At 55.9% G+C, this 12,426-nt stretch overlaps 1 protein-coding gene across 1 annotated transcript in view; it reads left to right on the forward strand.

Annotated features, from left to right (window-relative positions):
* The window catches only part of LOC103798384 (cadherin EGF LAG seven-pass G-type receptor 3-like), a gene marked incomplete at both ends in the record, with an annotated part of 40,371 nt that overhangs the window by 17,565 nt on the left and 10,380 nt on the right, over positions 1 to 12,426 (forward strand). Inside the window, 19 exon segments of the mRNA XM_009070640.1 lie at positions 1,420 to 1,514; positions 2,225 to 2,434; positions 2,901 to 3,084; positions 3,555 to 3,704; positions 3,966 to 4,134; positions 4,452 to 4,619; positions 5,043 to 5,169; positions 5,347 to 5,604; positions 5,653 to 5,827; positions 6,354 to 6,466; positions 6,776 to 6,855; positions 7,493 to 7,619; positions 8,228 to 8,367; positions 8,490 to 8,618; positions 8,713 to 8,819; positions 9,468 to 9,641; positions 9,783 to 9,983; positions 10,166 to 10,454; positions 10,572 to 11,243. Of these exon segments, the coding sequence (XP_009068888.1) occupies positions 1,420 to 1,514; positions 2,225 to 2,434; positions 2,901 to 3,084; positions 3,555 to 3,704; positions 3,966 to 4,134; positions 4,452 to 4,619; positions 5,043 to 5,169; positions 5,347 to 5,604; positions 5,653 to 5,827; positions 6,354 to 6,466; positions 6,776 to 6,855; positions 7,493 to 7,619; positions 8,228 to 8,367; positions 8,490 to 8,618; positions 8,713 to 8,819; positions 9,468 to 9,641; positions 9,783 to 9,983; positions 10,166 to 10,454; positions 10,572 to 11,243 (3,568 nt within the window).

Genomic DNA, 12,426 nt, shown 5'->3' on the forward strand with positions numbered 1-12,426 from the left:
CAAACCCAGCTGCAGTTGCATGCAGCCCTTGTCACCTGCTGTCCCAAGCCTGCAGCACTGGCTCTGGGTGGGTCTGTGCTCTGCTCCCTGGCTGGGATGGATGATTCTCCTGGGTGGTACCTGCTTGCTTAGGCTGGGAGGGGAAGGAGCTGGTGATGAGCAATGGGTGGTAAGACCAGGGAGGAATGGCCACAGACAGGGTGGAGGAAGGGTGAAGCTGTTTGAGTGAGGATAGTAGGACAGGGCAGGAACTGATGGGCAGGCATAGCACAAAGCCCTGTTTCCTCTGCCTGGCTGGCAGAGGGAGACACAGGGACCTACCTGAATCTACCTGGGGGCTGGATCCTGCCCACATCTGCATCTGAGCTGGTCTCTGTTCTGTGCAAGGACAAGGCTGGCAGTGTGGAGATTCTCTTGTTCTCCCTGCTCCCAGCTGCAATGGCACTGATGGTGCTTCTGCAGCTGAGGGAAAGGTAGCTGAGAGGACAGCTAGGAACTGAAGATGGTGGGATAGAGCACACTTGTCACTGGGGCTTTTCTGAGCAGCAAGCAGAGTGTGCTCCAGGCTCCCTCTCCCAGTCATGGGTACCTGGATAGGCTCCTGGGCTCCGTAGTCCTGCTGGGTACACTGGGGTTGCCTGGTTCCCCTTACTCAAAGTGTTTGTGGTGATCCTGGCATCCTGGCCCAGAATGCTGCTCTCCATGTTGGTCTCAGCAGCGATTTTGGTGGTGGTTAACATTTGATCCTATTCAGTGTTGGTATTTCCATTGCTGTACAATAATGCTTGGGCCCCAGCCAGGAATTGGGATCTGGTCCTCGGTACTGAACCCACACCTCTGGATCCTCCACACTGAGGTCCTCCATCCCACTCTTCCATCCCCCACAACTGCAGGTGCTCATCTCTGGGATGGGTTTGCCAGCCCCACAGCAGGGATATTGTGCTCCTGGGGTGACTTTGCCCTGGAGAGAGAGCAGGACCTCAGCAGGTATTGCAGGCTGTCAACTGGGGGATGCCTAGAGCTGCATGGGCTTCTGTCACTTGAGGTCAGATGTGCCCTGAGAACACAGTCACATCCCCAGGGGCTTCTCCAGCCTGAGCCCTGCCAAGTCACTTAGTCTTTTTTGCAATTCTGTGTGATGGCAGCTGGTGTGACACAGCCCCAAAGCACACATAGGAACACAGCTCCTGGGGGCAGGGGATGGCAGCAGCTTGCCAAGGTGTTACAGACCAAGGGTAGAACAAGTTGCACTGGCGCAAAGCAGAATGATGGTCCCAGAGTGTTACAGGACATCCCCATCACTTACTGGTGCTACTCTTTGGGATTAGCTGCTGGAGAGGGTCCTTGCTGGGGGAATGCAGCAGGGGAGCCATGTATATTGTGCTGAATTTTCAGGTATGCCCTTCCTCCTGGTTTTAGGTGCAGCCGTCAGACACTGTGATGAGGAGAAAGGCTGGCTGGAGCCAGATCTGTTCAACTGCACTTCACCTGCCTTCAAGGAACTCTCAGTGCTGGTAATCCTCTTGGCTCTGCAGCCCTGACAGAGCAGGAGCCCTCTGAACAAGGGCTCACAGCCAGATTTCAAATTGCTCAGCTCTTATTGGTTGCCTGGAGTAGGAGAGGCTCTTGCCACAGTGCTCAGCACCTTTCTCTTCTCATCTCCTGCCCCCAAACCCATCCTGTGTGAGCACTGGTCTGAGCTGAAGTTCACTTGGCTTCATCTAATCTGTGTGTCCCCATCAGAAATGGCCTGTGGCCTGCCACAGTATTTGAGAGGAAAATAAATAACCCTGAGCAGGGTTGAATGGTTTGAAGCTGGTGGGGTGTCTGCTCTGTGGGACATCTGTAGGCCTACACTCTGTCAGTGACAAATCCCTGTGAAACATCCAGACAAGTGTATTCAGCACTTGCATCTCACCTAGGATGAATTGTATCTGAAGCCAGGAGAGTTTCCAGGGAAGTATTGCCAGATGCTTGCCCTGTCCTTTCATCTCCTTGGCCTCTGTCGTGTGTGGCACTGGGCCAGTGCAGCACATCAGTGTTGCTGGAGGCTGGTTGTCTGCCAGAGATGCTCTCTATTTTAAGTGACCACCACTGTGGGCGTCCATGTCTTGTGCCATGGTTTCAAAAATAGTCTCTTTGTCCTGGGGGCCTTTCAGCATCCCAATTTCCTCGTGAGGAACATGCTTAATTGTTTAATCCGCTGCTTTCTCCCCACTGGCAGCTGGAGGGCTTGGAGAGGAACAAGACTGAGCTCAACACAATTGAAGCCAAGAAGCTGGCCCACCGGCTCCGGGCTGTGACGGACCACATGGACCACTACTTTGGCAATGACGTACACATCGCTTTCCGCCTGCTGTCCCGTCTCATGGCCTTTGAGAGCCAGCAGCGTGGCTTTGGCCTGACAGCCACACAGGATGCCCACTTCAATGAGGTGAGGCCTTCCCCTAGACCAGAGTGGCTTCTGGTGGTGCTCCTCGTCACCAACCACCCTGAGCCCATGTCTCTGAGGGGATTGAGGATGTTGCGAGATGACATCGAAAGCCTTGGGCTTTTCAGTGCCACACAGACAGTGGCCCAGAGGAGCAAGACCCATGGAGGGTCACCTGTGTGGTCAGGGCTGGAGGAACTGGGGGATGAGGAGAGGCAGAGAGCTGGGTTGGCTCAGCCTGGAAAGGCAAAGGGAGGTCTTGTTACTGCCTGCAAGTCCCTCCTGGCAAGGGTGCAGGGAAGATGTCTCTGTAGGGCACTGGTTGATGAGCATTGAGGGTGGGGTGAAAGTATCCCTCTTCCTGGAGCCCTCACACAGCAAGCTGGGCTAAGAGCACAGTCAGGGTGATGAGGAGGGGCCCAAAGTCAGTGCTTCCCTCATCCCCTGCCTCCATGTGTCTCCCACGCAGAACCTGCTGCGTGCAGGCAGCTCTGTTCTGGCGCCTGAGAACAGGGAGCACTGGGCCATGCTGCCACACGGAGAGGACGGCAGCGCCAGCCTCATGGAGCAGCTGCGGGACTACTCGGGCACACTGGCCAGCAACATGAAACTCACCTACCTCAACCCTGTCGGCGTGGTCACTCCCAACATCAGTGAGTAGGAGCTGGCTGGGGTGGTGCAGAGACACTTCTCCATTGTACCTGGTTCGTTTCTCATCTCACTGGTGAGGGTGCTGATAATGTCCTTGGTGGCTCTCTCAAACACGGGGAGGTGTGTTTGTGAGAGATGTCCTGGTCTCATTCCTGTCTGGACTAGCTGACACACCTTCAAGAGCCAGGAGTGTGCTGCCTGCTCCCCATTACTGCACATTCTCTAGTGAAAAAGCATCTGGCCTCAGTGGCAGAAGTAGTCTGCCTTATGGGAGAGCAAGGATCTGGACTGGGAAAGAGCACTGTGAATGCTGAGATTTTGTGTCATGCCCAAACACAGGACATAGCCACAAGCCAGCCTGTGGCTCATATGATCGCTTTGCCAGTGACTTGAAAGCTAGGGTGCCCTGGAGCATGGTTGCTCTCCAGGAGGCCGTTCTAGAGCCAGCTTTGACTCCCTTGCTCCTCCACAGTGCTGAGCATTGATCGCATGGAGAACCACTCCCACATCCGCCGGCGCTACCCTCGCTACCACAGCAGCCTCTTCCGGGGCCAGCCCGCCTGGGACCCCCACACACACGTTGTGCTGCCACTGTCGGTGCTGAGCCCTCCAAAAGCCGAAGGTGAGCACGTGAGCATCACTCAAGGAACGGCATGGGTGGGTGTGGCTGGCAGGAAAGATATAGCATGGTTGGGTTGGAAGGGACCTTTAAAAGCCCTGCTGAGACCTGGCTCTGTCAGAGGTCCGTGAGTCACCCCAAAGAACCTAAGCTTCTAACTTCACCGCATCCTAAAGGCTCCTGATGCCCTCACAAGTTGTCTTCAGAGCATCATGTGTGTGTGTCTTTTCACCACCCTCTTGTGTGCCTCAGCTGCCGCCACAGCAGTGCCCACACTGGCTGGGGGTGAAGGAAACTACACTGTGGAGAACTCCTCCCCGAGGCAGGCACTGCCGGAGCCCGAACCTGCTCTCACTGTGGTCATCCTCATCATGTACCGTACCTTGGGGGGGCTGCTGCCTGCACGCTACCAAGTAGATCGCCGCAGCGTCAGGTACATCCTCCTCCCCTTAGCCCTCTGGAAGCTCCAGTGGAGAGGGGCTGGCTGGACTCTGCTCTGCTCCTTCCAGCAGTAGCTGAGTCTGTCTGCAATGGCGTGGGTTTGGTTCCCAGCCAGGCAGTCCCATAGCGCTCTGACTGTTCCTCACCTTGGTGTTGCTCTGTCCCATGTTTCCCAACCCCTTGGTGTGGACTGGGCAGAGCTGTTCCTTCTGGAATGTCAGGGCAGGACATGTGGGAAGTGCCTGGGGGACATCTGGGTTTCCACAGCTGCCACGCATGGTGATGGTAGAGCTCTGTTGCTCCTTGCAGGCTCCCCAAGAATCCTGTGATGAACTCCCCTATTGTGAGTGTATCAGTGTTCAGCAATCACACCTTCCTGCGGGGGCCCCTGGACACCCCTTTTGTGCTGGAATTTTATCTGCTGGAGACAGCCAACAGGAGTAAACCTCTCTGCGTCCAGTGGAACCACTCCAACCCGTGAGTTGAGCACGGCTGGGCTACTCTTTGAGCTGCTTTCCCCAGACATCATCTCGTTCCCTGAGTTTCTCTGGCTGTGACAGGCTGGGTGCCTGGGCAGCACTGAGATGTGGGGTTTTGCACCCTCTCCCGTGGGGTTTGTTCCTGCTGGGAGGGCACAGAAGGGTCACAGAATCATTTAGGTTGGAAAAGACCTTTAAGGTCATAGAGTCCAACCACTAACCCAGCACTGCCCAGCCCACCACCACCCCATGTCCCTCAGTGCCACATCACTCTGGCTCCAGTACTTCAGCTGTAGGAGTACAGTTATATCTGCTGGCAGAAGAGCCTTGCCAGTCACCTCTCTTCTCTGCTGTTCCTTCCCCACACACCACACTCACCTGTCTTCTCTCCTAAGTGCACTCTGCTTTTTGGTGGCTGCAGGACCAACCCGTCTGGCTTCTGGACAGCCAGGGACTGCGAGCTTGTGTACCGGAACACCACACACGTCCACTGCCAGTGCTCCCAGTTTGGCACCTTTGGGGTTTTGATGGACAGCTCACACCGAGAGGTAACCTCAGCCTGTGGGGCTCTGGGTGCTAGTGGGGCCTGTTAGCCACTGGGTCACAGAATAAACAGGCACAGGCAGAAAATCCCCTGTGGGACACAGGTAGAGTTTGAGAGTTCAGCAAGCTTCCTGTGTCTGCCCCTAACACCACCATTTGCTTTTGGTTCTCTGCTGCTGCAGCAACTTGAAGGTGACCTGGAGACATTGGCAATTGTCACCTATTCCTTGGTGGCTCTCTCCTTGGTGGCTCTGCTGCTGACCTTCTCCTTCCTGACCTGCCTCAAAGGCCTTAAGTCCAACACACGTGGCATCCACTCCAACATATCAGTCACCCTCTTCTTCTCTGAGCTGCTCTTTCTCCTGGGCATCAACCGCACTGAGAACCAGGTCTGTGAGCTTGAACAAGCATGTCCATGGGGGTGATGCATGGATGATGCTGTTAGTGTTGGCACAGTGAGACCATCTGAGTGACTTTTGTCTCTCCAGTTTCTTTGCACTGTGATTGCCATCCTCCTCCACTGCTTCTTCCTCTCCACCTTTGCCTGGCTGTTTGTCCAAGGCCTCCACATCTACCGCATGCAGACTGAAGCTCGCAATGTCAACTTCGGGGCCATGCGTTTCTACTACGCCATTGGCTGGGGAGTGCCTGCCATCATCACTGGTAAGAGCTGCTTGTGCTGCAGCTGTGCCAAAACCAGCCATGCTAGTTCTCAGCAACCTCCTGATCACCTGGTGTTGCCCAACTCACCCAGTGTGGAGAGCTGAAGGTGGGTTTGCTACAGTTAGCAGTGCTGGCAGCAAGCAGCACTGTGGTGGTCAGGTGACCATGTATCAAGTTCTTGTCTTCTGGGGAGAAGTAATTTCTTGGCACATCTCCCCATGGCTTGTCGCAGGACTTGTAGTTAAGTTCTTTTCGTTTCCAAAGCCTATGTGCTTGGTGACCTGTTACTGGCAGTGAATGCCTGCTGAGCTGTGCTGTGTCAGGCATGCCTGGGGAAAAGGAAATAAAGTCCCTGATACTGGGGCTCGCAGTCCTGGCTTTTCCTGCTGTTTGGGGAAGCCTGTACGTAGGGAAGGGAACAGGAAAAAAGCCCCTTCACTGCCTTCAGGGGTGGGTTAGGATCAACATGGTTTGGACAAGTCCAAGGCTGCTGAGTCTGGACCTGACATCTCCCTTCTTCCTGCAGGGCTGGCCGTTGGCCTGGATCCCGAGGGCTATGGGAACCCTGACTTCTGCTGGATTTCCATTCATGATAAGCTGGTCTGGAGCTTTGCAGGCCCCATTACTGTCGTCATTGTGGTAAAACCCTGTCTTGTTTCACCAACAACCCTCTCCTGCCTCCCTTCTCCACACCATGGGCACTCGTTCCTCCTTGGTTGCCCACTGCCTGCCCCCTTCTCTGTACTCCCTTCCCTCAGTTAGAGGTCCTCTTTTTGTCCCTCCTCACTCCAGCAAAATCTGGGGGAGGCCATGGCTCGGGCATGAAGGGGAAAGAAGGGGATGTTTGTATGGGCCTGGTGGACCTGGAGTCTGCCCATGTTCTGCACTGGGGAAGTCAGGTCAGAGCCGGCCCTTGGCACAGCTTCTAATCAGTGCCAACACTTTCAGATGAATGGGGTCATGTTCCTGCTTGTGGCCAAGATGTCCTGTTCCCCAGGCCAAAAGGAGACCAAGAAGAAATCGGTTCTGTGAGTATTAGTGGCCAAACTCCCAGAAGAGCTCTTGATGGCTCATGGTTTTTAGCATTTTCAGTGACCATCCTCCTGCCATCGCAGAGTGCCCCTCTGTACATCAGTGTCAGCCTTGCAGCCACTCTCCTCTCCCACACCTGCCAGCCACATTAACCCTTCCTGAACGTGGTCCTTTCCTCTTGTTCTTATGTCCAAAATGACCCACCAACTGGTCCCCCTTCACCATCTGCCCTCACAGCCACCCCTTGTGTCTGCTTGGATTCAGCACTCTGCCCTTGTCAGCTACCAGCTCCTGCTTTTTCCTCTCCTACATGCTCCTGAGACATTTCCCTGCTCCCTCCTGGGCCAGCCCTGGAGCATGGCTCAGCTTTCTGTGGTTCCAAATGACCTGTGTCATTTGGGCTCCTGTGTTTGCCATGTGTGATCCAGAAGGGAAGGTCTGGGAGTCAGGAGAAGCTGGACCACTGTGCAGGGATGTGCCCGCAGTGCTAGGCACAGCAGGGAGGGCTGGGCAGGAGTGTACTTTCCCCTCTGGATCTCTGTCTGTGAGCACTAAACTGTAGATTAACAGTACGCACTAACCTCTTGGTGTGTGTCTGTGTGCCTGTCTGTCTGTCTGTCTCTCTCTCTCCAGCATGACGTTACGGAGCTCCTTTGTTCTGCTTCTAGTTATTAGCACTACCTGGCTCTTTGGCCTCTTGGCTGTCAACAACAGTGTCCTGGCTTTCCACTACCTCTACACTGTCCTCTGCAGCCTCCAGGTAACTGTCCAGCCTCTGCTGGGGAGTGCACAGTGTCCCTGTGGTCCCCAGGCCACCTGTGGGGAGTGGGTGCCCTGCACTGAACTCCCAGCATCTCACTGGGCTCCTTGTCCCTTCTGCTGTCACCACTGTGGCAGTGAGTGACTCCTGCTAGTCTTCACTGTTGTGCCCATGGTGAGCAGTGGCATGGAGCAGGAGGTGGCTGCAAAGTGATTCAGAGGTGACCTCCAGGGGATATCTTTGGAGGGAAAATGCCTCCATGCTCTCAGAGGGCAGAACCAGAGAACAGTGTGCAGTGGTGTTGGACACCCCAAATAACGACCTGTCGCAGCACCCTGCTGACCTCCTGCCACCACAGTGGCAGTTGTTGCTGCAGGGAACTCTGCCATCCTCTCCTTGGCCACTGCCAGCTGGGAGGACACCCCGCTCCTTCCTCCCTCGACCATGGCCACCATGGGTGTTAGCTCTGATTGGCACTGGGGGGGTCTTTGGTGCAAGGCCAACACACCAGGTTCTGGAGGAGCCAGGGACTGTCCCACTTCTGGTGCTTCAGGGGAGCAGGTTAGCTGGCAATGAGGGTCTGTCTCTCACAGCATCTCTCCCCACAGGGCATGGCTGTGCTGGTCCTGTTCTGTGTGCTGAATGAGGAGGTGCAGGAGGCCTGGAAGCTGGCCTGCCTCGGCAAGAAGGGGCAGAACGAGGAGGCCACAAGGAACACACAGGTGGGCAAGAGCAGGAGCAGCCCAGGGTACTGGGGTCAGGCTGCGTGTCTGGGGGAGGAGCTGACAGCAATGTCAGCCCTTCCCCTGGGCTGCTGTGGCAACTCCTTAACAGAGTGCATGACCTCTCCCCACCTCCCCAGGGCCCCAGTGCCTACAACAACACAGCACTGTTTGAGGAGAGTGGACTCATCCGCATCACCCTGGGGGCCTCCACCGTCTCATCGGTGAGCAGCGTGCGCTCTGCCCGCACCCACTCCAGCCAGCGAGCTTACCTCAGGTAGGGAGCAGCGCAGGGCTCTGGGGGGCTGGGAATGCCTGGGTAGAGACAGAGGCTCCTGCCACTGCGACCTTTTGGGCATCCTGTCTTTCAGAGACAATGTGACAACACGTCAGGGCTCAGCCCTGGATCACAGTCTGTTGGCTCATGCTGGCCCCACGGACATCGATGTGGCCATGTTCCACCGTGATGCTGGAGGAGGTAAGGCTCAGCCCTGGGCCTGGGTTTGGGGCCGATGCTGTGCATCCCAAATTAACTCCTGGCTTAAGGAAATTCTTACCAGTACAGGCTCTAGCTGTATGGTTACATCCTTCACCCTGTGTTCAGCTGTGACTTTCAAACTCACGGTGGATATGAGGGAGAGGCAGCTGTTGTGTCTGTCATTTAGCACAGCCTCCTCCTGGACAGATGGCAGAGGGCATAGCCAGTCCCCAAGGAACTAGAAATGGAAGAGGCAAGAGAGGTGACAGAAGCTGTTGCAGGGTCACTAGGCTCCCCAATACAGCAGAGACATTTTACTCACTGGAGCCAGCGCACAGCTGGGGCTGGGGTGTGGGACAGACAAGCGGAGGCTCAGCGAGGTGGGTTTGCTCAGCCTGGAGGAAAGGGAGACAGAGGGGATTTTATGGCTATTTGCAGCTGCCTCACAGGAAGGTGCAGTGAGATGGAGCCAGGCTCCTCTCACAGGCACCTGGTGATATGGCCAAGGGAGCTGGCACAGGCTGCTCCTGAGGGAAGGGCAGTGAGGGGTGGGGCACCCTCACAAAGGTGGTTCTGCCTTCCTGGCACTGCCACCAGGGACCTCTTCACCTTCACTCCAAACGTCTCCCCAACACACTGTGCTCACAGACCAGGACTCAGACTCAGACAGTGACCTGTCTCTGGATGAAGAGCGCAGCCTTTCCATCCCATCCTCGGAGAGCGAGGAGAATGTTCGCCTGCGGGGTCGCTTCCAGCGCCAGTTCAAGCGGGCAGCACACAGTGAACGCCTCCTCACCAACCCTGCCAACACCACTCCCAAAGGCAAGTCCTGGGGCTCTGGCAGGGAAAAGGATGAGCTCAGGTCCCTGGGGACCAGGCAGTGTCTTATGATGGCTCAATTGCTGCTCGTGGATATATTCTCACCTTCTTCCCTGGGGCCCGTTTTGCTGTGTCCTTCTCCAGATGTGGATGGCAATGACCTCATGTCATATTGGCCAGCTCTGGGCGAGTGTGAGGTTCACCCCTGCTCCCTGCAGAAGTGGGGCTCTGAGCGGAAGCTGGGATTTGACATCAACAAGGATGCAGCCAACAATAATCAGCCAGACCTGGCTTTGACCAGCGGAGATGAGAACTCCCTCACTCAGACCCAACGGCAGAGAAAAGGTAACAGCCTGGAGCAGCAAGTGGGCAAGGATGGCCTTGCCTGTCTCAGGTGGATGTGGCCCTGAAGGCTCAGCATCAGATCCATCTGGCTGTGTCCTTCGGGAGGTATCCCTTGTCTCCCTAGTTTTCGTTCTCTTTTCTCTGTTGTGCAAAGATTTGACTTCTCTTTCTGCCTGGTGCAGGGATTTTGAAGAACCGACTCCAGTACCCTCCGACTCTGCAGGGCCTGCCATCCGTCGGCAGGATGACCAACGAGCTGACGTGGTACAAGACCTCCACACTGGGTCACAGGGCTGTTCCTGCTGCTTCCTACGGCAGGATCTACTCTGGGGCTGGCAGTCTGTCGCAGCCAGCCAGCCGGTACTCATCACGGGAGCAGCTTGATATGCTGATGAGGAGACAGATGTCCCGGGAGCAGCTGAGCAGACACAACTCAGGAGAGTGCTTGGAAGCTGTGCCCAGTTGGCATGGGTCCAGGGAGGAGCTGGACACCATCCCCAGCAGGCATGGGTCTACTGAACACCTGGAAAGTATCCCGAGCAGACACATGTCTAGGGAAAACTTGGATCTCCTTGCTGCTAGGCCCAGTCAGAGAGATCATGGGAACACACTCCCCCGAAGGCAGGGCTCCAGAGACTGCCTTGACACTTTACCCTGCAGATTTGGGTCAAGAGAGCAGCTAGACTGTGGGCCAGTAAGAGAGGTCTCTAGAGAGTGGCTAAACACATTGCCAAGTAGGCAAGTGTCCAGGGACCGAATAGACATGTTGCCAAGTCGAGATACTTCTCGAGAGCAATTGGATTTGCTTTCTAGAAAACAGCCTTCAAGGGACCTGCTAGCATCAGCTAGACAAACTTCAAGGGAGCAACTGGACTTTCTTACCAGAAGATCTAATTCCAGAGAGCCTCTGGACACAGTGCCTAGCAGGCAACCCTCGCAGGACAACCTGGGGAGTCTCTCCCGGAGGCAGCTGTCTAGGGAAAGCCTAGAGCCGCTGTCGAGGAGACAGCCTTCTAGGGAGAACCTGGAGGCCATTCCCAGTCAACATCCTTCCACTGAACAGTTAGATATCCTTTCTTCCATCCTTGCTTCTTTTAACACCTCTGTCCTGTCGTCGGTGCAATCTTCCAGCACACCTTCAGGCCCCCAGACCACTGCCACCCCCTCTGCCGTGCAGACCTCGACGCCCTCCGCAATGTGTCCCTCGACGCCTCGCTCTGCCACCTCCCACAGCATTTCAGAGCTGTCACCAGACTCAGAGTAAGTGTGTTCTTTCTTCAGCCAGGTTTTGTTCACTGCCTGCCTGCCTGGTTTCTTCCCAAAGAGTGTTTGATTTGGAGGGAGACTGCTGTGTAAGGGTGAACCCTCAGGGTGAGTGACAGGTGTCTCCTGGTCCTGAATAGTGACAGGGCAGGGAGGAGCCTCAGGTGTGACAGCTCCCATGTGCTTGCAGTGCAGCACAGCATACACCTCTGTGTATGTGAGTCTGCTCACTCTGCCAGAGGTGATGGCCCTTGCTTGTGGCCTGTGGGGGCTCAGAAAAGATGCTCTGTGCAGCCAGGCTGGCTGGCCTCAGGGCTGGTCCTCTCACTCAGTGATCTCTAGGCATCAACGGACAGATGTATGCAAGGGCCAGGCTGGCTGGAGAAGAGGGAGGGGCCCAAATCCTAGGGGAGCCCTGCCTGCCCCAGCCACATTTCTCCTCAGGGACCCTGTCCCAGTCTCATTTCTCTCCCTCCAGTTCTGCTCCCTGCTGGTACTGCTGCCACCCCACTCCATCCCATCCCTCCTTTCCACCGCCCTAAACTCAGGGACTTGGAGACAGTTGTTCCTGCCCTGACACAGGAGTGGTTTTCTGCCCTATCCCCATCTGCTGTAGTGGGGGAGGGACAACTGGAGCCCAGGGGGAGATGCCATGGCTTAACACTGTTTTTCTTTCCTCTGAGAAGAATAATGAAAAATGAGGGCCATTCCTGAGGGGCCGAAGCTGTCCACAAGAGAGATGGAAGAAGCAGGGCCCTTCACCCAGCCAGGCACTGCCAGCTGAGGTTTGGTGTCCCCAGGGGGCAGGGTCCAGAACTGATGGTGGCCAGAAGCCTAGAACCAACCCTGCCTTCCTCCTGCGCTGTGGGCTGAGGGGCTGGCAGCTGCACCACCCACAGCCAGGAGCCTCCAGACTCTTGGCTGCTGCCGTGCTCCCCGTCACCTGCCAGTGTGACGGGTAGTATTGGCATCTCCGACCCCCAGGGCCGAGCTCTTTCTCTGTGAGCTGTTTGTACGTGGGGTGTGCGTGTGTGTCTGCAGAGGGTGGGCAGTGGCAGGGGGACAGAAACAGAGCCCAGGACATGGGGGCAGGGGAGGTTTTTCTACCTTTTTGTATCTTTGTAATCAGAGAGAAAAGAAATTTCTATGGTTATTTTTACGGATGGTCTGTTCCCAGGAC

The sequence above is a fragment of the Acanthisitta chloris genome, unplaced genomic scaffold (genome assembly GCF_000695815.1).
Source record: "Acanthisitta chloris isolate BGI_N310 unplaced genomic scaffold, ASM69581v1 scaffold25562, whole genome shotgun sequence".
Taxonomy (NCBI): domain Eukaryota; kingdom Metazoa; phylum Chordata; class Aves; order Passeriformes; family Acanthisittidae; genus Acanthisitta; species Acanthisitta chloris.